Source organism: Urtica dioica, chromosome 3 (assembly GCF_054948205.1).
Source record: "Urtica dioica subsp. dioica isolate 48M chromosome 3, U.dioica_male_clone48M_v1_H2, whole genome shotgun sequence".
Taxonomy (NCBI): domain Eukaryota; kingdom Viridiplantae; phylum Streptophyta; class Magnoliopsida; order Rosales; family Urticaceae; genus Urtica; species Urtica dioica.
The window spans coordinates 903,236-929,870 of NC_142758.1; the positions used below are offsets into that span (position 1 = coordinate 903,236).

The 26,635-nt window shown below is 38.8% G+C and overlaps 3 protein-coding genes and 1 long non-coding RNA gene across 4 annotated transcripts; 1 reads left to right on the top strand and 3 right to left on the bottom strand.

The window, feature by feature from the left end:
• Positions 1 to 1,269: 1,269 nt before the first annotated feature.
• LOC149401903 (Core-2/I-branching beta-1,6-N-acetylglucosaminyltransferase family protein) lies at positions 1,270 to 4,332 on the bottom strand. Its single transcript, XM_089609970.1, has 2 exons — positions 3,486 to 4,332; positions 1,270 to 2,027 (listed from the first exon to the last, which is right to left on the bottom strand). The coding sequence occupies exons 1-2, from the start codon at positions 4,089 to 4,091 to the stop codon at positions 1,377 to 1,379; spliced, it is 1,257 nt and encodes a 418-aa protein (XP_089466096.1). The 5' UTR covers positions 4,092 to 4,332; the 3' UTR covers positions 1,270 to 1,376.
• A 4,178-nt stretch (positions 4,333 to 8,510) lies between these two features.
• On the top strand, positions 8,511 to 9,221 carry LOC149401904 (uncharacterized). Its single transcript, XM_089609347.1, has 2 exons — positions 8,511 to 8,798; positions 8,874 to 9,221. The coding sequence occupies exons 1-2, from the start codon at positions 8,511 to 8,513 to the stop codon at positions 9,219 to 9,221; spliced, it is 636 nt and encodes a 211-aa protein (XP_089465473.1).
• A 10,294-nt stretch (positions 9,222 to 19,515) lies between these two features.
• MRPL11 (mitochondrial ribosomal protein L11) lies at positions 19,516 to 20,362 on the bottom strand. The gene has a single exon (XM_089609474.1). The coding sequence runs from the start codon at positions 20,284 to 20,286 to the stop codon at positions 19,810 to 19,812; it is 477 nt and encodes a 158-aa protein (XP_089465600.1). The 5' UTR covers positions 20,287 to 20,362; the 3' UTR covers positions 19,516 to 19,809.
• A 4,236-nt stretch (positions 20,363 to 24,598) lies between these two features.
• Positions 24,599 to 25,977, bottom strand: LOC149401906 (uncharacterized). The gene is made up of 2 exons (XR_016296037.1): positions 25,739 to 25,977; positions 24,599 to 24,997 (listed from the first exon to the last, which is right to left on the bottom strand). It is a non-coding gene; the product is annotated as an uncharacterized LOC149401906 (long non-coding RNA).
• Positions 25,978 to 26,635: the final 658 nt, after the last annotated feature.

Sequence of the window (26,635 nt, forward strand, 5' to 3'; positions counted from 1 at the left end):
TAGGAAGCTACAAGGATTCTCAGGACACGAAAAACTTTACGCCTTTTTTGCTTTCTTCTACTTAGAACCCCTTGTAAACGTTGCTCTCTTGTATTAGATTCGTCAATATTAAGAGAAAGTCTTGCCTAAAACATATCAGTACTCGAAGTCCTCGTACTCGGAGCTTGTGTATTTTCGTGAGATATTGTTGTACTAATTTTACAGGTCAACACACACACACACACATATATATATATATATATATATATATATATATATATATATATATATGTGCGCGCGTGTGTGTGATGTACGAATGCAACTGCCTGACCCATCAGGAGATAAACATTTTGTGTCGTGTATCTAAGCTATTGATGTTCAATAAAATCTAACGGTTAGGATTTGGAGCGTATTGGGTAAGCATATCTAAGGACCATCGCTAATCAAAGATAGCCTAATCTTCTGTTAGTCTTCTTCTTTGGCAATTATTGTTTCTCTGTTCTGTGAGAGAGTGTGAGATCAAAAGTTGTAACCGGTGAGAGATTTGAGACACGGTTGAGTGCTCTTGAGTGTTATTGAATACATATATCTTTGGTTGTATCTTCTACTCTTTTTGTTCATTGTTGTACCGAGACACTATGACCTGAGTGCGAGTTTACCGATACTAGTGAGCGAGTTCTAGCACCGTAGTCTAACGTGCACGTAAATGTGTTTTACATTGAAGCACAAAAAAATTTCTTGTGTGGTTTTATTTCAACTCTATTAAGTAGTGTTTGATTGTTCCATATATATAGATATTGAGGAAACATAACGTTTCTTCTTAAAATAGGGCATAATCAAATAGAGGCTTTGTGTACTAGTTATTCTTTTATGATTCCCTAAATCATTATTCTCAGTTACCAATAAATAGTTGAATTCTTTTTTTTTTTAGAAAATGCAACAGCATATTATTGATGTAACATTTGCAGCTTCAATATCCATTGAAGCTTAAAAGTGCCTTGAACTATTGCACAAATGGTTACTTTAAATTCTTATGGACATATCGTCCTCACACTCTAATTGTTGCTGCTCCGTTTTATGCAATAATTCAAGGTCTATTTAAGCTCTAAAAAAGGGACGAGTTCTTGAGCACCGTGCGGGGATAAGATGGGATTTTAATTTATTTATTAATTTATTTATATGCACATATGGTCTAAACTATTGGCAATTAGTTTAAATTAATACTCTGTTGGTACCCTATTTTAATAAAGCGTGTGACCAAAAGACAACTTTCATTAAAGCTGTCACACAAAAAGAATATGTGGATGATCATATAGACAAAAGAAACAATCAATTGAATAAAAAAAGAGGACAACTTAAGTTGTGCACTAGTCACACCTCACAATATTTCAAGCTAATTATCCATGGAAATGCATGATCTTGGGCGCAAATTTCACTAGCCTATCCACCGCGCTCGGCAAGAATTTCCTCGCGAACAAGAAACAAATGCTCGTTGTGTTATCGTCGTTGTACGGGCAATTCGTGTCGTTATTCCTCAAGCCCCTAAGAAGCTCCACGGTCACTTCACCCCTCCAAAACCTAGTCGGATGCGGGCCCCCCTTCGACCAGTCAACCCAAGTCAAACTCCGGTTCGAGTTGACATTCGGGAACTTGATGTTCACGAAAGTGGGCAAGTAGTGCTCGTCCGCGTAGCACGAGCCCTTGCAATACTTTTGGAAAACCGGGAAATACTTGACGTCAGATACGACCTCTAGGGCTAAGCCTCGGCTCATCTCGAACCATTGGGACCCTTTTCGCCATTGGCGAAGGGAGATATGAGGTAGCATGCGATGGCTATAGCGGCCACGGCCCACTGGGCCCGGCTCGTCGTAGGACATGACGTGACTCTTGGTCGCGTTGATCAAGTAGTTGTAGATTGTTCGAAAGCCGTGTAGAGGGATACAAGCCTCTGAAACAAGTACAAACCTCTCGTTAGAAGTGTCGAGAAGGGCGTTGGCCAATAGACGCCTCTCCGCCTCAATCATGTTCACTTTTCCCCACCCGACTTCCTGCATGAAAAATAACACATGATTATTTACTTCGTGTATACTAATTGTGCGAAATTTTTTATTTGTTACATACTATCGTTTATCAAATATATTGAGGTATAGCTATTATTATTAAGTTTTCTTTTTTGCTTTTTCTAAAAGCTCAACGGTTTTAAAGTATTTGGTAAAAATAGCTTTTAGTAAAAGTTAAAAAGTGTTTTTGCAAAATATAGAAAAAAATTAAAAAGCTAGATTTTCGTAGCTTTTAGAAAAAAAAAATAGTTTTTTTTTTCAAAAGCAGAATCTAAAAACTTTTTTTTTTTAAAACAAAACTATGTCAAACACAACAATTATAACATTTTTTTTTTAAAACAAAACTATACCAAACACATCAATTACTTTCCAGATTGAACATTGAGGGTACGTATCGTAAGCAATTTTCATTCTAAGGGAGCAAGGTTTTATATATGTATTTTTATTTCAACACTTGAATGACAAAAGGTATATACATCAACGCTAGCTAGCGTTGCCAAATTATTATTATGTGAAAATTGCATCTGATATTTTGCGTGTCTAAAGTATAAAAATAATTTGTAACAATCATGTTTTTATGTATACAAATATTTCAAAAATAACTATTTAATAATAAATATCTACATTATGAGAAAACACTATTTCTGAAAGGAACTATTGTAGAAAGGTTAAACCTAAAAATCAACATTCTTATAATTTTCCCAATTAATGTAGATCCAAGAAAAGTCTATTACACACACAAACCGGTAAGATCTAAAATACATTTGGGCCCATTAAATTTGAGTGTCTTTAAGTTTCCCTAGTCGGTTGATAGATACTTGGCATAGAAACGGAAAACATGAAATAGGAGTTGAATGGTTTACAAAATATATAGATAATCCACACTTTTCTACAGCTTCGTAGACAATTAAACGATTTTTTTATTTTATTTTATTTACTATCGTCTGAAAGTACCCCAAAAGAATCTTCCAAGAATCTCTAAACTGTTTTCCCAGTGAGCGCTAATTGTAACCATAATTTGTTTTAGCTACTTTGTCAAAATATTCACCATGTTTTAATGAGAAGCAAAAGCTATAAACAAATCTACCGAATTCTAGTTGAACAAACTCTCACACTCTTGTTTCCTTTTTCCCATACTCTCAACAACACATATTATAAAACAAACACCAAACTGACTAACAAAAACTGTAATTAATTATCAAAATTAAGAAACTATCTTAACACAAACGTTCCAAACTTCATTATTCCTAATATTTTTGCATATTCTCAAATATAACACACTTTTTAATTAGCAACTGATTAGCAAAAGTAAGAAAATAATTACCAAAACTATTTTTTTTTTCGCATTTAAAGCTTATACAAAACTCACATTATGATAAAGCACACACCCCCAACTAATTAAGCAAAAAAAAAAAAAGTGCAACTAATCAATAATTAACAAATTACCTTGCTAGGAATTCTCCGGCCACGGAACACGGGACTCTCCGGCTCGGACTCGTTGTACGACGGGTTCGAGTGCACGTAGACGGAGAAAAGACCATCGTGCCCCTCGAAGAATTTCTCCCAAACCGGAGCCATGAAAACCCTACCTCTCACCAAGAACAAGAAAGCCACTCTCGGCACTCGACGGAACGGGTATTTCTCGATCCTCGGCGCCATCGAAGCCCTCCACAGAAGCTCGTCGTCGCTCATATCGTGCCATAGGCTCGGCGGAGCCAAGTACTGCTCTAGTCCCACGTGGCGCGATCTCGTTGGACCATCGTCATCATCATCAGTACTATCATCACGTGAAGAAGAAGAAGAAGTGGCTGAGATGACATGAGATAATTTGGACGGTGAGGATTGTGAAGAAGGAGTGGTGGAGATTGAGAACTGTGTGAATTGGAGGTTTAGAGAAAAGTCTTTCAAATAAGTGGTGACGATGATGCCTAGGGTTAGACCACATCCGAAGAGCACGAAATACGTCAGAACGTTGAAGAATTGGATTTGGACTCTGCTTGAGACCTTAGAAAGCAAGTTCACCGATGGCTTTTGGTTCTGAGAACCTTTCATTTTTTTTTTTTTTTTTTGCTATATGATATGAGGTTCAAAGAAAATAATAATACAGTTTTTGGATGTTTTTCAGAGGGAGAAAAATGAGAATAGCCTCACAAATAAAAAGAGAGCGGTAACGGATTGAGATTAACAAACTCCGAGACTCGGATCATCACTTGAAAAACTGTCTCTTTAATTATTTAATTAAATACTTATGAGAGGGGGAAAAAAAAAAGAGAAAAGAAGAAGGAAGAAGAAGAAGAGAAGTTTCTTATTATTCAGAGCAAATCGGTGGTCTATTGACGGCTTTTATATTCATACATGCATGTGGAAAGAATGGGGTTTCATTTTGATTTTTTATTTATTATTTATTTTCGTTGGACATAGAACACGACTTCTTCTCTATTTCCAACTAGTAAATTAACAGTTTTGCACCTAAATGATTTATATTAGTTATAAAGCTAGTGGGTTACATCAACTCATTTTTTTATTTTGCGGGGAGTGAAATTAATTAGGCCTTTCATATTCTACTGATTTAATATTAAGTTCCGGGAATACTCCATAATAATAATAAGTTGAGAAGTCCAGTTTTCACATCATCCCATAAATCTACATGCTTGTTCCAAAAGATTTTTCTTTTTTTTTTCTTTTCTTTCTTTTTCGAGTGAGTACGACTTTGAAATAGTCATAGTTCACATTTCGACGTAATATTTAACTTTCCCAAAATAATTATTATCTTTTGATATTATTTTCGGGAAACTTCTTTAAAAAAAAAGGAAAAAAAAGAGGTTTCGGAATTTTACGCAAGGAACTTGGATTGTCGACAATGACTTTCAAAAGTATTTGATACGTCTACGACCGTCAGCTATAAGCCCACCAGTTATTAATATAATTAATATCACTTTGTACGTTATTATATAGTAGACATTAATTGGTGCGCGTGATCTTAATTAGTTACAAATAATACGTTGATCACGTCATATGTGTGTATGTGCTACCTTTAAAAAACGCAAAGTTTTTATCAAAAAAAAAAAAAAAACGCAAAGTTAGGAATCTCCATGTTTATAGAGACTACAATATATATATATATTTTCGATAGCGCACGTACAACTATTGAGAAAATGTACCTGTGATAATTGGGTAGAAAATATTATCATAGCTAAAACTACCATGTCGATCTTTTTTCGATAGCGCACGTACAACTATTGAGAAAATGTACTTGTTTCTTGTTGAAAGCGATAAATTGCATTACATTCCTTCGATATATATATATATATATATATATATATATATATATATATATATATATATATTAATATTACATATCGATCTTTTTTACTTTCCATCAAGTTTTTATTAGTATATATTAAGCTTCTCTCTTACTTGTTGTATTTGACTTACCATTAGTAAATCCACACATATATATATATATATATATATATATATATATATATATATATATATATACATATCGATCTTTTTTTACTTTCCATCAAGTTTTTATTAGTATATATTAAGCTTCTCTCTTACTTGTTGTATTTGACTTACCATTAGTAAATCCACACATATATATATATATATATATATATATATATATATATATATATACATATCGATCTTTTTTACTTTCCATCAAGTTTTTATTAGTATATATTAAGCTTCTCTCTTACCTGTTGTATTTGACTTACCATTAGTAAACCCACTGGCCCAGCCTATTTTACTCCATATTTTTTTGCTGGAAAATTTGTCCACTCTCAATATTATAAATGAGATATATCGGGCAATACGCAGCTAGATATTTTTCAAGTAGGTGTCATAAAATAAAAAGATATCTTTGTAGTAGGAGTGTGACTGTTCTGTAATCAAGTTACGAAGAAAATATCTATTTTAGGAAGAAAAAAAAAACGGTTGATCATCACATTGGATCAGACCGTTTTAAATGTTAAAAATCAAGACTAGAAAGAGAAAATCTATAAAGAGAATAGAAACTATTTATAAAGAGAATATAATTTTTTTTTGGAGAATAGAAACTGTTGACCTGTAAAATTAGTACAACAATATCTCACGAAAATATACTGACTCCGAGTACAAGGCCTCCGAGTACAGAGGTAATTTAGGCAAGACTTTCTCTTTATACAGACGAATCTAATACAAGAGAGCAATGTTTTCTAGGGATTCTAAGTGACAGAAAGTGTCTAAAAAAGTTCGTATCTCGCTCTGTGCTGCTGCCTCTATTTATACTCATCTGGTCGTGTCCTTGACGGTTATTTTGAGGAACGTGGGGTGATCAATCCCACGTTCTGGACGGTTATGGGTAACTGCCTTTCGCCTCTCTAGGAGGTGGGCGGTTAATGCTCCTCGACGGTTCCTGAACCGTCGAGGTGTGCGTTTTAGAGCTTGAAACATGTTTTCTATTAGTTTTGACTAGTCTTTGACCCACGTTCTTCTCTTCTCTTCGAAGTTCTGATCGGTGGGTTTCGTTCTTAACTTATGAACGGTTCGTTCCTTTTCAATGGATGACCCTTTGGTTTACTTAACCTGAGCTCGGTGCTGGATTCGTATTTCTGCTCGGTAGTCCGACTAGCCAGGTCGGAGTCTGACTAATTTATCCCGTAACAGCTGCCCTCCAGTTTCTTAGTTTTTTCTTTAGCAAAAATGGTAAGGAACTATTTCGGTTTGCTTCGTGACCGTGTTCATCTTTGCTTACTTGCCTCGGGATGATCCGAGTAGAATTCTTCATTCTTTCTTTTTACAGGACGACGTCGTTTGTCATCGGGCCTTTCTGAAACGTAGCGTCTTTTGCTTCGACGGTCAGATGTGTTTGGCTTCCTGGACAAGCTTAATCTTCACCGTTCATGAAGTCTTTATATAAGGCCTTTCCTCAACTTTTGAATTCATTTCGCTTTTTCTTCTGAATTCTGGTCTCAGAGCGTTCTCGGCTTGACCTGCTTATTCAGATTTTTTCTCGGCTTTTTAGTTTTTGCTCGGATCTTCCGATCTTCAATCTTGCGGGTAAGGTCTGTTCTCTTTTTTTTATTGTTTTTGATACCTTCCTTTTGTTTTGAGATTGTTGTTCGGCGATCGATCTCTTCTTTATTTATGGTATTCGGACCCTTCGGACTTTAGGAATCTTAGTTTCTCAACTTCATTAGGGCTATGGGTGGACTTGCGCGTCCTGATCTGAGCTTTGATCCTCGCGTCGTTCGGCGATCGGAGCCTGATCCCGATAGTGTTACCTTGTTGGATGGGTCCAAGTTTCCTTTCCTCAGAAGTCCCGTGTGGTATCATATCCCAGAGATCGGATGGGACCGTCCTGTAATGGCATACGATGAATCATGCGTGCCTCCCAATCCTGAGTCCGAGGGGGTTGATAACGAGAAAAAGGTTTTTGACTCGTCTTCCCTGTCGTGTAGGGACACTATGGTCGTGGAGATATCGTCCTCGTCCGATTCCTCGAGGGGGAGCGGATCGGAGTCTCGTGATACGACAAGCCTTTCTCTTTCGCAAGACCGAGGAGAGGGCTGTTCTCAAGGCATTCCGGGTCCAAGTGGGAGGACCTTTGGGGTTGATCTTCCAGAGGAAGAGGAAGAGGCCCTGGTCTTTGAACGGAAAGAGGGCCAGTTTTCGGCCAAGGTTTGGACTTCTCGGGTTACCGAGAAATATCTGCAAGGGTTGAGGGAGGAATTTGAGATAGCTGATGGAATTATCCTCTCGGCACCTTTGGAAGACGAGAGAGCCGATCAGCCTCATGTTGGAAAGATTGCGTTCAATAGGGCTATTTTGAACGTGATCGGAGGGTTGCCAATGCATCCTCTCATTTCCCAGTTCGTTTCCGACCTGGGTTGTTCCCCTACCCAGCTCGTTCCCAATGTGTATAAAATCTTCGTCGGGATGGCCGTGCTGTGGGCGAAGATTTATGATCGCCCTGTCACTTTGCAAGATTTCTCACAATATTACTCGTTTAAGTCGGCCCTAGGGCAACATGGTTACTATTATGCTCGGGCTAATGACGATCATTCTAAGGTGGTTACTCGCCTACCGACCAGCCAGAAAAATTGGAAAGATCATTTCTTTTGGGTCGAAGGGAACGCTTCTTATGAAAGGTGCCCCATAAGGGCTCCGTTCTCGGAATTGGGTGTGATTTTGGTCCCGAATTCTTGCTTGATAATCTGAACCGGGCTTTTGTTCTGGGTTTTTATATGTTTTATGTTTGGTTTCAGGTCCCCTTCCGCAATATTCCGAGGAGGAGCGACCACTTCACTCGGAAATTTTTGATCTTTCAGAGGCTGATCGGTCGACGTTCCTGTTATCGGACCCGGACCTGCTCGACCAATATTATTATTACCCTTATTCAAGTAAGTATTTTACCTGTCCTTTCTCAGCTTACTTATGTTCTTTTCTCATTTTCATTTTCGTTTCTTAACAGAGATCGCCCAGATGGCAAAAAAGAAATCTGCTCCCGAGCTGATCCCTCCCAATCCGAAACGCGTCAAGGCTTCTAAGGCTTCGACGGCCGGCAAACGGGCTTCCTCGTCGATTTCGAAGGTTCCGGAGCCTCTGAGCTCTTCTCCCGCTAAGGGTCTGGCCGAGCCTTCATCTGCCTCCGATCCTTTGGCTCCGGTCGTTTCTTTCTTCCGCGAGCGTTTCCCTGCCGAGAAGGCTCAGGAGGTTCTCAGGCTCGAGCCTTTGGAGAGGCTTAACCAGGCCACTGACTTGGCGATTTCGGTAAGTTTTGACTCGTCTAGTCGGTACCTCTTCTCTTTTGATAACTCATTGTGGCTGATCGTTTGATCGTTGCAGAATTTTGTCAGTATGACCGGGCTAGTCGGACTGCTAGGCTCCGAGCTCACCTCCTTGAGACAAAGGAATGATCGATTTCTCAAGGAGAGAGATGCTGCCAAGGATGAGACAGCCAAGGTCAGGTCTGAGTTAACTCGAAAGTTCCGAGAAGACCTCGAGGCTGCTCGTCTAGCGGCGGTGGAAGAGTACAAAGCTTCCGACGATTATCGTGATATGCGCGATGATCTCTATACCGCTGGGATGACCGAGGCTGTTCGGCTTCTTGGTCCGAAGAATCCTAATCTGGATGCGACGGATCTTGATCTCGACTCGGAGTCAAGGGCTAGCGAAGAAGGCGACCAGGAATAGGGTTTATAGTTGTTGTTTTTATATATTCTTTTTATATTTCTGTTAACCCGCTTGGGTTTTGAACAATCGGTCCGAGGTCGGATCTTCATTTTGTAATTTTTGTTTTTCCCTTTCGGGATTTGAACAAGTGATCCTTGGTCGGATCTATATTTTGTGTAAATTTAGTTTCAAAAATTTGGTAAAGTAAAGTACTACTATTACTAGGTAATTTTTCTAAAAATTGTTCGTTAGTTATCTAGCCGCCCAGTTTACTTTGTCGAAATTTTTGAAAGAAGATTTATGATAAGTACTACATAATGCGATACATAAGTAATTACGAACAGAGGAAAGAAAGATGAACAAATACTTGAAATTATAAGCGCGTGATTACTCGAAACTCCGAGTAGAAAATTTGAAAGATAGAAAATTACTTGAAATCATAAGTTTGGCGACCAAGCCGCTTTTCGAAAAATTAACAAGTGAACATAATTCATGCGACCAAGCCGCTTTTTGAAAATGTAAACGCGATACATGCGACCAAGCCGCTTTTTAAAAGATTAACAAATAAACAAGTCAAACGTAAAATCGGCGAAGGTGCTCAGCGTTCCAGGGATTTTTCTCCATATCGCCGCTCAACTGTTGTAGTCGGTAGGCCCCGTTTCCGAAGTCTTCTCGGATGATGTAGGGTCCCTCCCAGTTTGCGTTGAAGGCTCCTTCCTGGTGGATTTTGGTATGGAGAAAAACTCTTCTGAGGACTTTGTCGCCGACTTTGAATGACCTTGGTCGGACTCTCCTGTTGAAATACCGAGAAACCTTTTGCTGGTTAGCTAGATTTCTCAATCTGGCGTTTTCTCTTTTTTCTTCTAACAGGTCTAGACTAATTTCAAGCATGTCGTTGTTTACCTTTGTTGAGTAATTTTCCCTTCTCATTGTTGGTATCAAGACGTCGGTCGGTATGGCCGCGTCGGAACCGTATGCGAGGGAGAAAGGTGTTTCGCCAGTTGCGGAGTGCTCGGTGGTCCTGTATGACCAGAGGACTTCTTGAAGCATATCCACCCACTCTGACTTTTGCTCGTCTAACTTTGTTTTCAGGCCGTGTTTTATTGTTTTGTTGACGGCCTCCACCAATCCATTGGATTGTGGTCTGACTGGTGTAGAAAAAACTTTGTTAATGCCATATTTGTCACAAAAGCTTTTGAAAGAATCGCAGTCGAATTGGGTTCCGTGGTCGGATACAATTTTGACTGGTATTCCAAAACGAGTAATGATATTTTTCCATACAAATTTCTCAATTGCATGGGCCGTTATTTTATTTAAGGGTTCGGCTTCAACCCATTTTGAAAAATAGTCGATGGCTACAATCGCGTACCTGCATCCTCCTCGGCCTGTTGGCAAAGCTCCGATTAGGTCTATTCCCCATTCTGCGAATGGGATCGGGCATGAGAGGGTGATGAGCGGATTAGGTGGAAGCCTCGGGATGTTTGAGAACTTCTGACACTTGACGCATCTTTGCGTCATGTGCCGTGCATCGGCCTTTAATGTCGGCCAGTAGAGTCCTTGTCGGATGATCTTTTGCGCCAATGCTTCGCCTCCGATGTGACTTCCGCATATCCCTTCATGGATTTCTTTGAGAGCGTATTCGGATTCGTCTTCATCTAGGCACTTGAGTAGAGCTTGGGAAAATCCCCTTTTGTAGAGATTCTGACCTTCGAGGAAATATCGGGCAGCTCTGAACTTCAGACTTCTAGCCTCGTTCTTGTCGTTGGGTAGAGTTCCCTGCTGCAAGTATTTCCTGATCGGAGTTTGCCAAGACTTTCGTTGCTCGACATGAAGCACGTGGGTGGCCTGCTCGATGCTGGGCTGCCCAATTTTGATCACTGGGATTGACTCTGAGTCTGATCCTTGAGTAGCGTGCTTTGCTAACGCGTCGGCATCTACGTTCATGGCTCTTGGGACTTGAGTGATCTCGCAAAGTTCGAATTCGTTTGCTAAGTTTTTAGCCTTCTCGGCATATAGCGACATCTATTCGCCTTTTGCCTGAAATTCACATTTCATTTGATTAACAATTAACTGAGAATCCGAATATACTTTGAGCTTTTTGATTTCTAAATCTTTTGCTATTTGCAGCCCATGTATCATAGCTTCGTACTCAGCTTCATTGTTTGAAGTGTTAAAATCGAATTTTAAAGCGAATTTTACCTTGTCTCCTTCTGGACTGGATAGCGCAATTCCGACCCCGGACCCCTTTTCGTTGGCTGCTCCGTCTACATACATGTCCCAAATCGGGAATTCGACTGGCCTGTATGTGAACTCTGCAATGAAGTCGGCGACTGCTTGTCCTTTTATTGCTGGTCGGGGGCTGAAGTGTATATCATATTGTGTCAACTCAATTGACCATTTCATTAGCCTTCCGGATACGTCAGGCTTTTGCAGCACCTGGCGCAGTGGGAAATTGGTGAGGACCGTAATCGGATGTGCAAGGAAGTAGTGTTTTAGCTTCCGAGAAGCAGTGATGAGGGCGAAAGCTAGCTTTTCGAGTTCCGGGTATCTTCCTTCTGCCTCGTTAAGACGCCGCGAAGTATAATAGACCGGGACCTGGTGTTTTCCCTCATTCTTGATTAGTGCTGAGCTTACTGCATGCTCCGAGACGGCTAGGTAGATCTCCAAGGGCTCTCCCTCCTGTACTTTTCTCAAAGTCGGAGGCCATGCCAAGTGTTCCTTTAGAGATTCGAAGCTTTCGTCGCACTGCTTGGTCCATTCAAATTCTTTGGAGCCTCTGAGTATATTGAAGAAATGAATGCTTCGGTCGGTAGACCGAGAGATAAAGCGACTTAGTGCAGCTATGCATCCCGTCAATTTTTGCACCTCTTTGATGTTTCGTGGTGGTCTCATGTTCCATAGGGCTGTGATCTTCTCTGGATTCACTTCAATGCCTCGTTCATGAACGATGAAACCCAAGAATTTTCCTGATTCAAGATACTTTCCAATCTTGAGCTTCTTCTCAGGTTGATTTGGATCTGGGGCGACTTCCTCGACTTCGTCTCCTGGGCCAATTTCTTCTCGGCTCGGGAGGCGTGGGTCAAAATCTGGATCGATCATCATAACCTTGTGAACATCTTTGTCCTGACTCTCCTTGAGATAATTCGCATAGCAGCTCCTTGCGATAGCCTGAGTTCCGACTACTTCACCTATTCCGTGCTCGGTAGGGAACTTCATCTTCAAATACTCCACCGACGCAACGGCCCCGAGGGACTGCAAGGTGGGCCTGCCAATGATCGCATTGAATGAAGATTTTCCGGGGATCACTATCCATGCTGTGTTGATGGTTTTACTCCTCGGGTTTTCTCCCACAGTTATTGGGAGTGAGATTAATCCCTTGGGCTGGATTGAATCTCCCGTGAAGCCATAGAGATTCTCGGGGGAAGGAGCCAACGCGTCTTGCTTAAGACCCATCTTGTTGAATGTGTCTTCATAGAGTACGTCAACAGCGCTTCCAGTGTCCACCAAAATCCGGTGTACGTTCCTGTTGCCGATTAAGGCCGAAATGACCAATGGGTCGTTGTGAGGATACATCACCCACCGAGCATCTTCTGCTGTAAAGGTGATAGGTTCCGAGCTAGACTTGGCTATCTTGTTAGGCCTCTGCTCGGCTGTAAACAAGATCTGCCGGGGTCCTGCGTAGGCTTCCCTCACATAGCTTTTTTGAGCGCTCCTTGATGTTCCTCCCACATGTGGTCCTCCGACTATGAGTGAGATTTCGGCATATGCCTCTCTTTTCTGCTCCTCTTGCTCCCCTTGCTCGGCCTTGAATTTCTTCAATGCTCCTCTTCGGATCAGGGCTTCTATGGCCTCTTTGAGGTTGAAACAATCGGCAGTACGGTGACCGATGTCCGCGTGGAAAGCGCAATATTTTGTTTTATCCCTCTTCGAGATATCTTTCTTGATCGGCTTTGGCTTGGGGAAATCTTCCTTGTCCTGTGTAAGACTAAATATCTCCTCTATCGGGGTATTGAGCTTATGATATTTGTCGAACTTACTGGAAAAAGGTTTCAGAGGTCCTGCTCCTGACCGGCTCTTCTTTGGTGGGCGGTGGTCCTCAGAATGTCGTTCCCTATGCTCTTCTCGGTAGCTCTTCGGCGGCTTTGCTTTTCTTGCCGCCAGCCTTGCTTCTTCCGCGTTGATATATTTTTGAGCTCTCTTCAAGAAATCGTTGTAGTCCTTTGGACTAGTCTTCTGAAGAGACCACCAGAATTCTGATTCTGTTCGGACGCCGGAAGAGATGCCGAAGAGCTTAAAGTCTTCGTTCAGATCGTCAACCTGAAGTGCTTGTTCCGAGTATCGATTAATAAAATCTTTTAGGGACTCGTCATGGGCTTGTCTTACCGCCAGCAGCCTTTCTTTGGGAGTTTTTCCTGAACTGGAGCCGACAAACTGTTCCATGAATTTTCTAGACAGCTGTTTCCAGGATCCTATGGAGTTTGGCTTTAGCTTTCTGTACCATCTTTTGGCTGAGCCAGTTAAAGTGATAGAGAAAGCTCTGCACATAACTTCTGGTCCGGCTCCTTGCAGCAGCATCCAAGAGGAAAAAGTGTCTATATGGTCTCCCGGGTCGGTCTTTCCGTCGTATACTGGGATGCTTGGCATCCTAAACCGATCAGGCAACGGGTGTTCTAACACGCGGGCCGTGAACGGGGAGATAGCTTCTCCAACCTTCGGAACAGACTCCTTCTGACCTAGAGCTACCTCTTCAATCCGACGTTCCAACCTTCTAAGGTTTGTTTTGTTGGTGCTTGCACTGTCTTCAGTCTCCGAGCTGTCTAAGCTGTGCCTGAAAGTGCTTGAATATCCTTTGTCCATGCTGGGCTGGTACCGATCAGGAATCTTTTCCTGACTGTACTGCTCCTTTTCGGACTCAGAAACATCTTCCATCCTCTCATACCGATCTCTGGCATGTTTCCGAGGTTTCTTAACCTGCGGATCTTGCCCGATGGGTTCCTTCCCTGATCGGTGCGAGGGCTCTTCATCTGGGATCACTATTGCACTTCGCAGTGTGACCCTTTTTGCCTGTAACCTTCTCTTCAAGTCGCTGTTATTTGCCTCTAAGACCGAGAGACGCTCTTGCATCTGTCTGAATTGTTCTTCGAGGCTGGGTTCCGGAAGGAGCTCAGCTATTTCTTCCGAGGTGAGAGGCAGGGTGCGGTTATGGTGCTCTATCTCCGTCTCCTGGTTAGAGACAGCGTTCACGGGTGCGGACGAACTAGCCATATTCTTCAGCTGGTCCCCCTCCTTCTAGCGCCAACTGTTGACCTGTAAAATTAGTACAACAATATCTCACGAAAATATACTGACTCCGAGTACAAGGCCTCCGAGTACAGAGGTAATTTAGGCAAGACTTTCTCTTTATACAGACGAATCTAATACAAGAGAGCAATGTTTTCTAGGGATTCTAAGTGACAGAAAGTGTCTAAAAAAGTTCGTATCTCGCTCTGTGCTGCTGCCTCTATTTATACTCATCTGGTCGTGTCCTTGACGGTTATTTTGAGGAACGTGGGGTGATCAATCCCACGTTCTGGACGGTTATGGGTAACTGCCTTTCGCCTCTCTAGGAGGTGGGCGGTTAATGCTCCTCGACGGTTCCTGAACCGTCGAGGTGTGCGTTTTAGAGCTTGAAACATGTTTTCTATTAGTTTTGACTAGTCTTTGACCCACGTTCTTCTCTTCTCTTCGAAGTTCTGATCGGTGGGTTTCGTTCTTAACTTATGAACGGTTCGTTCCTTTTCAATGGATGACCCTTTGGTTTACTTAACCTGAGCTCGGTGCTGGATTCGTATTTCTGCTCGGTAGTCCGACTAGCCAGGTCGGAGTCTGACTAATTTATCCCGTAACAGAAACTATTTATAAAGAGAATATAATTTTTTTTTATAAAGAGAATAGAAACTATTTATAAAGAGAATAGAAACTATCTATAAAGAGAATAGAAACTATTTATAAAGAAAATGTGATTTACTTGTTCACTGAGAGGATTAAAATGTCGGGAAATGCCGTGGAAATGGTGTCGGAATCGCTTTTTTGGAGGTCCGACAAAAAAATGCTTTTTTTTTTTCGTTTCACGTAAATATATCGTCGAAATCTCCAGGGCATGTTTTTTTTTTTTTTTTTGGTCCACGTCGTTTTCGTCCGTCGATGTCATTTTTTTACTTCTATAAAACCCACATTTTCGGGAAATTTCACTGAAACGAAGCTGAAAAAAAACATGAAATTCCTCTTTTTGAAGTCGACGACGACCACCGACAAGACTTCGGAATTTCCACCGAACCCAGGTTGCCGACTCTGTATGTACAATTTCAACATGTTGACGGTAATTTCTCCGTGATTTCGGCAAAGCGTCTGTGATTTTGTGTTGGCCGGAGAGAAATTAACCAATTTCCGCGTGTATTGGATTTTTTTTGTGTTAGGTTACTAAATGAAAGTTGTTCATCTATGTTGTACGGTTGACAAGATTTATGTTAATAAAATTGATAATTGAAATTTTAAATGGTCGGTTTGTGTTCATGAAATTTAGATTTATGTTTATGTTAATGAATTTGAAATTTGAAATGTTCATGAATTGTCATAGAATTGTTAATTGATATTTACTAATTTGTGGATGAAATTATTGTTCAATGCTTGTAGGTAAATAACGATGGCAAATGAATGCGTGCGAAAGCATTGTACAAAGGTAGTCGAGAGCCTTAATCATTTCACATGGAATGACGACAAGAGGAGGGGGTGTGACACATATGAAACCTCATTTGAGTGGAAACAACCAGAAGAAGAATGGAAGCGGTGTGAGAAGTGTCCTCCAAAAGTTAGAGAAGAGATGAGGTTGTTGCTACATGAGGCTGCAACGAAGAAGAAAAATAAACAAACTATGGAGGAGACAATTTAGAGAGAGATGCGTGAGACTCTTGGTCCAGTTGACGAAGAAGGAGACTTTAATGTTAAGATGGAGCGTGAACTATACAAGACAATGAAGAAAAGTCGTAAAGAAGCTGCTGCAGTAAATTGGAGATCCGGTCCAAGTGGAGATTCACAATCATACTGTGATTTGGGAAAGGAGATGTCAACAACTGCACCATCTCTTTATCGATTGAATAGTGCACGGCAAGAACCCTTAATCCGGAGGCAAAGACTTCACTTAAGAAGCGTTTGGGTAAAATTGTGAGTCGTTTCTTCATTCATGAGAGTGTTCAGGCAAACAAAGTGAAGTCCCATCATTTTCAGAATATGATGCATGAAGCGTCGGAAATGGGTAAGAGAACTTGTAAAATTGTTAGGTGAATTATGATTGATTGATTAACGGGTTTCTGATGATTGGATTATGTAAAATTTGTTTATTAATATGTTTTATGTAGTATTCATGCAAATTAATATGTCTATCAGGTCCGACCAATTCTATGGCTTTGAGACTATACACTGATGGTAGACTGAAATTCACTCTCAGTCTTGATTTAAAATTAATATGTCTATCAGGTATGTATGGTATGATCCGATTTGAAATTGACTTTTACATTTAAGACTAGACTGGATTGTTTTAAAAAATACCAAATAGAATCAAATTGTTTTAAGCTGGTTTTGTACTTTGTACCAATTTTTTAAACTCACACACTAAGCCAATCCCATACTTGACAATGTAGGAATCAACTAGGATCGTAACATATTTCTCCAATTTTGGATTACGGAAGATCATATGACTTCACTGGCTAGATATTCTCTATCAGACACAGCTTCACACCCGTGTAAAATTAAGGATTAAACTTGCCTCGTCATTAATCAATCTACGATCATATTATAAATTATATTTAATAAAAGTGTTTCATTCAAACTGATTGGCTACTTTTGATCTTAGAGTATGCCTTGTCCTTAAGCGTTTTGATGGTTTCTCGGAGTTGTGGTATTGATTAACGGATTTTAAAATAATAAATTATGCACATAATTTATTAGTATTAAAATGCATTTAGCATCCCGTCACGAGGGCATATCGTTGATATATATATATATATATATATATATATATATATATATATATATGTATATATATATATATATATATGTATACACTAATGTTGAGATCACGCGCGTTGCCGCGGGTATTTATTTTATTATAAAGTAAATATTTGCACCAAATTTTGTTAAATATTCTATTACGCAGCTGAGATGTACTCAATAAATCAAATAAAGTTGCAACATTTTATAAACATTATATTTTATAAGTTCACAAAATTATTGGTCTCCTATCACCAGCATTACAACCGGTTGATGACTAATTGAATTGTTTCCAAAAAAATGATAATTAAATAAATTTTGTAACAAATTGAAAAGGCAATGAAATAAAGTTTAAACATAAACACATGTATACACATACCATTGGAAAAGAAAGAAAATCGAAAACGAAAGTGTAAAATAATAGAAAAGTAGTCACATATATATCACATATTATTGGAGTACACATACCACACTAGTATTGGATTTTCGTGACAAAAGAAAAGTGTTTATATTTAACCACCATGATGGCCTAAGGAAGAATGTAATTGGTTTAGCCTTATGAACAGTGAATTTCTATCCATATTATTACGTGTATATATGATTAAAGTCGCCATGAACCCAATCAACAATGAGGTTGCCTTAAAAAGACCCACCAAAGGCTAAATATTGGGTCACCTCTGGCTGCCTTAACAAGAAACGACAAACACAACATGTGACGAATAGTCATCGGACCACATTTTACAGTCAAAACAATTTTCTGACATCCCAAAATTGACTATTCAAAAAAAAAAAAATTGACTTTTTTGTTTTTGATATATATATATTATATGTATGTATCATGTATGTATGTGTATATAGATATAACCCAAAAGATAAAAAAAAAAAATGTTTTTATTCACATTACTCTTGATCTTGACGGATCAAAACTTCATTTGAACCCACATGACCCATATAATTTTGTAGAAAGGACCTTCAATATCCATCTCGAGTATTCCATTTAATTTTCTATTCAATAAATAGCTTTTTCTCATAATATTTTCTTTATTATCTACAAATTTATTTCACTTAATTTTTTTTATTGTTTATAATTTCATTTAATGTTCCTTTGTTGTTTCATTTATTCGTGGAATATTTGAAAATTGTAGATAATTAACATCTTCAAATGAGGTATCTGCAAGTCTCCTTTTAGTTTTAGGCAGTCAAAGTTTGCATATTTTTAAGAAAGGAATTTTTTGTTGTTGATATTATATGGGCATAATATAAAATTCTTACTTATTTATTCATATCTAAACTAAAAAGACATAATGGCATATAGTTATAAATTATAATGGTAATCAATCAATTATCTTCATTTTTTTTTTCCTTTATTACCGAGGTAATGAGTCTACACTCCAGCGACAACGGATTTTATTACCGAGGTAATTTTGTTTCTCGGGAGGGGAATAGAGTTGCTCATTCGCTTCGCTCACGAAGCCACAAAACTTACTAATGATGTTTGGTGGCTCTACGATTGCCCATATTGAATTGAACAGGTTGTTTTTGCCGATTTGGCTGCAATTTCTTTATAAAATGGGTCACTGAAAAAAAATATTATCCAATTTCACTTCTAAATAAACTTTCTTGTTAAATAAACTTTGTTTCCGATAGGTACCTGTTACTCAAATGCAAATATCCAGAGTTTAGTAATTCTAACAAAAATCCGAAATTCCATTTCTGTTGAAACCAGATTTTTCGTCGAAATTTTGGAAATATAGATGAAGTATTCAGATCGAAATTTCAAATATCTGTTGGAATTTCTATCGACAACCATAATTTTCTCTAAATCGAACAAATTACCTAACTTGTGACAAACGCTTGGACATATCAGAAAATGCATAACTGCCCAAATTCATTTGAAAGGCCAACTATCTTAAAAGCCTGTCAAACATACGAGTAAAAGATCGAAAGTGCTAAAGAGAAACCGACAACAAAACAAAACTAGTCTTGGATTGTCTTGAGAGCAGTTTTGGCCAAGGGCTAGAAAAATTGATGGTGAGAAAACTGCGTAAAGAAGATCACATGAACAAAAGCATATCTCTTTTATTATTAGTTCCTGAAGAAATTACTCTGAAACTCTTCCTCTGCACAAGCACCGCTTGTTCTTCGAGCTCCCTCAAATTCAGCGCTGAAGAGCCTACTTTTCGATGACACTAAGTCTTACTCATTTCAAACTAACCAATACTTCAATCAGGTGAACATAAAAAACTTCAGAAGAGCATTCAGTGCATGAAAGAAAATAATGACAACAGCCTTCTCTAATTCCATTGGAATTGAATAAAAACCAAAACCAAAATCTACAGATTTATTGCTATTCTTCTTCTTCCAAGCTTTCATGAGAGCCAACAAATTAAATCAGTAGAACTTACAAAGAAAAAACTTCCTCTGCAAAAGCATCGTTGATTCGACACAATTTCAAGCCCTCTCAAAATCAGAACCTCAATCAGACAATCAACTTCAGAAGAGCATTCAATTCGATTCACGAAGAAACGACAACAATTTCGATCGGAATCGGATAAAATCCAAAAAAAACCCTAAATATTAGTAATTATTCTTCTTGTTCCAAGTCTCTGACAATCTTAATCCCCATGGAACTAGCAGTAGCAATGACAGACCTGCAAATAGACTCCAAAGGCATGTACTGACAGAACGGATCGGACTGCTTAACCTTGGCGATCTCGTAGACATGTTTGACGGAGAGCGCGGTGGCGGTGACGTGGCCGGCGCGGCCGCTTCCAAAGTCGATCCCCGCCGCTTTCTTCAGGTACCACGAGACCTTGGGAGATCTGACAACGAACTCGAACGTGTTGTCCTTGAACGCCGTGATCGTGACCGCCATTGGAGTGTCTGCTTTGTACTTCTGAGTCCGAGCGTTGAAGTCCTTGCAGAACGCCATTAGGTTCAGCCTGTACTGTCCCAGCGCCGGCCCCACCGGCGGCGCCGGCCGAGCTCCTCCCGCCGGAACTGTGAGTCGAATCGTCGCCGCCACCGGTCGCCGCGTCAGGATCTCCTTCAGGCTCGACATCTTCGTTAGGGTTTATTTCGGGGTTCGATTCGGTGACTGTAATGTATTAGTGCACCAAATGCGTTAGTTTATTTCTTCTTTTTGACAATTTAATATCATTTCAATAGACGTTCGAATTTCAACATATAACGATTTAACTCAATATTCCAATTTCAACATATATCTATTTCAATTTCAACCATTGAACTCGATATTCTAATTTTAACAAATATCCATTTCAAATTCAATTTTAATTTCAATTATCTAAATAACAATTTTAATTTCAATATCTAATTTCACTAACCTTCAACGGCGAGGTAACACGGTGTCGGGGCTGGTCCAGCGACGGGGCGGGGAGGCTGATCCAAGCGGCGGGGCGGCGGCGCGGGGGCTGATCCAGGCGGCGATGGGCTAATCTACGCGATGCACTATTAGGTTTCACGTCTAAGAATCAAACCTAGTTCAATAAGTCCGTACAATCCAACGAATACCTCAGAATTGCAGAAAGAACTTCTAACGTTAAAAACCAGCATACACTATCAATATTCTCATTCAGTCAATGGAAAGGAGAGGCCTGATAGAAAACATACCTTTAGGGGCCATTTTGGTAGCCGATGAAGTATCGTCGCGAAAGAAGTGAAACCCTAGAAAGGAAGGAAAAAAAAAAGCGACATAGAGGAATATGTTGAACCTTGAAAAGTAACACTAACAGAGATGATGGCGGACCTGAGAAAAGCTCGGCCGATTAGGGTTGTTGCTAATCGGGAAGAGAAGGGAAATGGCCTTAGGTAGTAGTCTTTTTGATATTTTTGACCAAAATGTTATGGTCATTGTTTTTGGACAAAAATACTACCTAACCATGTGAGAAAAGTCTTAAGTGCCATTTGATTTTTTATTTTGTTCATTTCCATCAAACTCCCTCTCAGCTCTCTCTCTCTCTCTCTCTCATCGTTCATTGTTTCAGAGCTCTCTCTTTCATCGTTCATTGTTTCAAAGCTCTCTCTTTCTCCTCTTTTTTCTTCTCTCATTCATTTAAGGTTAAAAAAAAGCTTGCCTTTTTTCTGTTTGTCATCGCCAGTGGTTTGTCCGTCGTCGTCATCGTCGAAGAGGTAAACTTTATCTCTTCATTTTAGCGAACGAAATCTGGGAATTTATGGGTGGGTTTCGTTCGTGTTTGTTTTTTTGTATGAGTTTCGTTGTTGACGTACGGGTTTCCTGTTTCGTTCGTGTTTATTTCCGGGTTTCATGTTTATGGGTTTCATTCGTGTTTCTGGGTTTCATATTTATGGGTTCGTTCGTGTGTTTGGGTAAAAAAAATGGTTTTTTTTTTTTTTTTTAATTGTCGTAGCTGACATACAAGTCTACAATTTCATTTATTGTAGACATACAAGTCTACAATTTCATTTATTGTAGACTTCTATGTCTACAATAAATGAAGTTGTAGACTTCATATAGGCGAATGAAATCTGGGAATTTCTGGGTGGGTTTCGTTCGTGTTTGTTTTTTGGTATGAGTTTTGTTGTTGACGTACGAGTTTCGTGTTTCATTCGTGTTTATTTCTGGGTTTCATGTTTATGGGTTTCATTCGTGTTTCTGGGTTTCATATTTATAGGTTCGTTCGTGTGTTTGGGTAAAAAATGGTTTTTTTTTTTTTTTTTGTATTGTCAGAGTTGACATACAAATTTACAACGTCTGAAATTGTAGACATACAAGTCTACAACTTCATTTATTGTAGACATAGAAGTCTACAATAAATGAAATTGTAGACTTGTATGTCTACAATAAATGAAATTGTAGACTTGTATGTCAGCTCCGACAATAAAAAAAAACAATTTCAGAGTTCCTCCAATCCTTTCTCGGTCGATCTCTTGGTTCGGCGGTCTCCTCTGGCTCGGCGGATGTTCTCAGGCTCGTCGGAGCTTCGTCAAAAGCTTCTCTGATGGCTTTTCCTTGGTCTGGAGTCGGTGGAGCTCGCGTCTCCTTTGTCTCAGCCGAGTCACGCGGCGAAGAAAAGAGAGGTTCGGAGCTCGCGATTCTCCTCTTTCCGGTCGGAGTTCACGCGAAGATTGGCTCGGACTGGACTGAGCTCGGAGTCGTGCGTCGGAGGCAGAGGACGGCTCGCGACGGAGCGGGTTTTGGCCGGACTTGCAGAAACTCGGGCGGTGGTTATAGCGTCGATTTCACTAGAAAGTTAGGAGAGAGAGAGAGAGAGAGCGGGAATGTAGAGAGAGACTGGGGAGAATTTTGTTTTTTTTTATTATTAATTTATTAGTTTTCACGTGTGTGTTTGGTGTGGGTATATTTACAAAAGGGCAAAATTGTACTTCCTCAGCTGAAACTACTATTCTTGTCCAAAACATGGATTTCCATATTTTGGTCCAAATTATGAAAAGTAGTAGTACTTAGGGCTGAACATTCTATATTAAAAAGATGTGTTAATGGGCCGATTTTAGATATTTGGGCCCAATTATGTAAGACACCATTTTCAATTCATTTTTCTCTCTTCCGCAATATCCATCTGGATAAAAATAATATTTGATAATATATATATATATATATATATATATATATATATATGCATAAAAATAAAAGTAAATTAAAATTCAATTAGTTTATGAAAAATATTTTAGTTTTAAACAACCCATGAAGTATATGTCTCAGCTATAAAAAAAAATACATCATCCCAAAAATTAAAACGCAATTATTATTGAAACAAAGACATTAGTTTTAATTATTTTCAGTTTCGGATTTTGTTTTCGGTAGCAATCATTTATTTGGCCACGTAAAGTATAAAAGGGATTAGTATGTCCTTAGCCATTTGTTAAGAGGGCAATTGATAATAATAGCCAAGATTTAGGCTATATAGAGTTTTTCGAAAGAAAAAAAAAACAAAAAAACAAAAACAAAAACTCGGTTCTTTATGGCTATAAATTCTCAAAAATCCTAGTTCCTACACGATTTTTTACCCCAAAATTCAAAGCCAGATCGAGATACTTTTGCGAAGTTCTCGTCTCCGAGCTAAGTATTCTTCACTCGCTTGTGTCGATTTCCGCTAATTTCTACATTGTTCTGACATCGTAGAGCTCTAATCTCCATGCTTACCGACGAGACACATACATGAAGACGGTTAAGATTCCAGATCCCAAAAAAATAGGATTTTGAAGGCGTTTTTATGTTTTTGATAACAAAAAAATTTGTCTCTATACAAAATGGTAGAGAAGAAATGGTGAAGAAGAAAAGATAACAGGTCTGAAAAGAAAACGATAAGAGAGAGAAGGAGGTGTAGGAGTGTAGAGGTTGTTGGAAAATTGTGTGTTTATTGATATTATAGAGAATTTAATATCAATTTATTGGCTAATTTTGTGGCAAATATCCGACTGAAACAAATTGAGTCTATTTATTGATTTCGGATTAATTTTGGGCAACATAGAGTGAAACAAGAAACATGCCGTTTATTGATTTTGGATTAATTATTTTCGTAATTGAATAGATCTTTCTCTTAAATTTCCAACACATATTTATTTACGAAAATCGAACATCGAAACAAGAAGTTATGTGCATTTCAGTTCAAGTGTCACTGCGCATCACAGAAAACGGGTGCAGCGCACAACAGCTTCAGAGGCCCGGTGCGCCCGTTGTACAACCCTAGTGTAGTGCACACCTTATCATAAAGTTTTGTGCGCTACACACCCATTTTGTGCAGCGCACATGACCCAAACATTGCAGTTTTTTTTTCATTTTAAATGTAATCTTGGCCTTTAAATCCCATCCAACTGTCCATATAACCCCCAAAAACACATTAGAAACCTACACATACAAGTTAGACTCTCTAAAAATACAAGTTAGGTTTTATTTTTGTTTTGTTTTGTTTGTTTGGCTCGTAGGGAGAGAAGAGGAAGTCGGAGAAGAAGATCACCATTTGTCACCGTTCACCATCGCGATTCATCGTTTTTTTTCCTTCTATCTTTATTCTTTGGAACTCTCGTTTATACTTTGTTATTTTAGTTTGATTTTCTTGGAGAGTGCTTTTTTTTTCTTTTTTTTTTCTTGCCACCATAAACTAATCCCCGAGAGGGTGATGGCTTAATGGTCGTGATTAGTGTTCGTGATTATGGTTGTGGATTCATGTTTAATTAATTTAAGTATTTTTCGTGTTCATCTTCTCTTTTGCTTTATTTAACTCCATTCGTAATGCTTGTGTGAGATTCGCGACCTTGTTCATGAATTTTAAGATTGACTTGATGCTCGAGAAAGATTAGGCTGATAGTACCTAAAATCTGTAGATCGGATGACATCAGAATTTTGACTAAATATCCTGATTGAAAAGAGACTATTGAAGAAAACAAACTTGACAGTAACTAAAATACAAAGATCAAACGATATTATTGCTCAAAATAGAAGCAAACTCAACAAAAACATGGGACTTCAATCCATGCATAAAGAAAAATCTAAAATCAGGAGCCAAGGTGCAAAAAAAAAGAGGGCTATTCTCTAAGATCAGTTTTGGGGCTTGTTGGGAGTTGAGGAATCCTCAGTAGGGTCTCCCAAACCATAGCGCTGCCTGAACTTTGCGATACGGCTGACACTCTCTGCCATCTGGCGCTTGGCTTTCAATTGGTACACTTGGCTGATATGATACAATTTCGGCATCAACGAGATCATCAATCTTCCGTCTTGTGTCACCACCGACACCCATTGCATCTGAGGATGTATTCCTTTCTTCATTGCAAACCTAGTGTATTTTTCGAGAGAGAGATCTATTGGTCATACTTTGTAGAACAAAATGATATTTGATGTACATATTACAGAATGATAACATTTTAACAGTGCCCATGAATTTAGGGTTGAACACATATCAATCAGGTTTGGTTTATCCTATTTTTTAAAACCGAAATCAGATTGTTCGGTTTTAAAATTTCCGAGCAGGGACCGATCGATTGACCGGAAAACTGAATTTTGGCTATTTAATTATTCAGTTAACGGGTTTTGATTAAAAATAATGGAGGTTCAAATTTGGTTGGGACCCAGTTTCCTATAAACTGTAAAAACTCGTCAAAAATCAGTAGTTTTCAGATGAAAAATTCAAACTCCAAAGTCCAAACATTATAAAAGCAAAATTGCAGTCATCCAAGTTCTACACCATTTCAAATGAAGATAAAATCCATCAGTTAGGCCTTATTTTTATGACATTTTCGTTTTCTGTTTTGTCTACTATCCAGAAAAATTAACAACCTAAATCATCTCAGACCATAGCACCATAGCAGACTGTACACGTTCGTTTAATCAGCATGTGCAGTTCAGAAAAATCGGACAAACATAACTTTCAAGAAATCAATCACAAAGAACAACGAAATCAAGGCAAAAATCCCAGAATCACACATCAATTTCAAGGCTCAAACTCGGATTTCAAAAGCCCCAATTTACTCAAAATTTTCGGACTTCAATCAAGCAAAAATCAAGGATATCTCTTTACCTTGATTTGAAGATTGTAAACACGAGCTGGATTCCTTCTCCTTCGACCTTGAATCACTTCGAATATCTTCAAGAACACCAAACCGAGAGGAAAAAGGAATCAAACCCTAGATTTCCATGAATGTAATTTTGAAGAAGAAGAGAAGAAAATGGTGGAGAAGAAGAAGTCGACGAGAGTCAACGTTCACGACTCCGTCGTGCTTTTTTTTTCCGGCGAGAAAATCGCTTACCTTCTCTCTCTTTCTCACGTTCTGACTGTTTCTCCTGATGCTTGTTTGATCGTGAAAAATACACAGAACAAAGACACAACTTGATCTTTAAATGAACAATACCACTATTTGCTCATTTAAATTCTTGAACTTTCACCACCCCTCAAAATAACCCCAATTCTTCTTGTTTGTTACTTTCAGCCACAGAGAAATATTTTTTTTTCCATTTTCTTATTGCAAATGGGTCCTTTTATTTAAATTTTCATATTCCAACCATAATTAAATTGAGAATAATTATATAGTAAAACTGAGAATTTTCTCATTCGATTTTAATTAATTTAAATATAGTCAAATTGTCTCAGAATTAATTCTCACTCTTGAGAATTTATTTTTGAAAATCCCCTCGGAAAATAATTCTCGTTCGAGACGAACTCGAAAGTTCATTCACTCGTTCCGAGATTTTCACATAACCTTACATATATTTTAATTAATTTCAATAAACTCATTAGACCATGTCTCTAAAATTAAGAGTTTCATTTGCTACAACGGCAGCTCGTTTCTCAAAAAGCTCATTCACTATTTTCCATATGAGTGGTACAAAAGTTTGCTCTTTACACTGTGCGTCTCTCTCGATGTGTTGGGAATCTGGGTTCCAGATATCACGATCAAATGGTTATTGCTTGACAAGA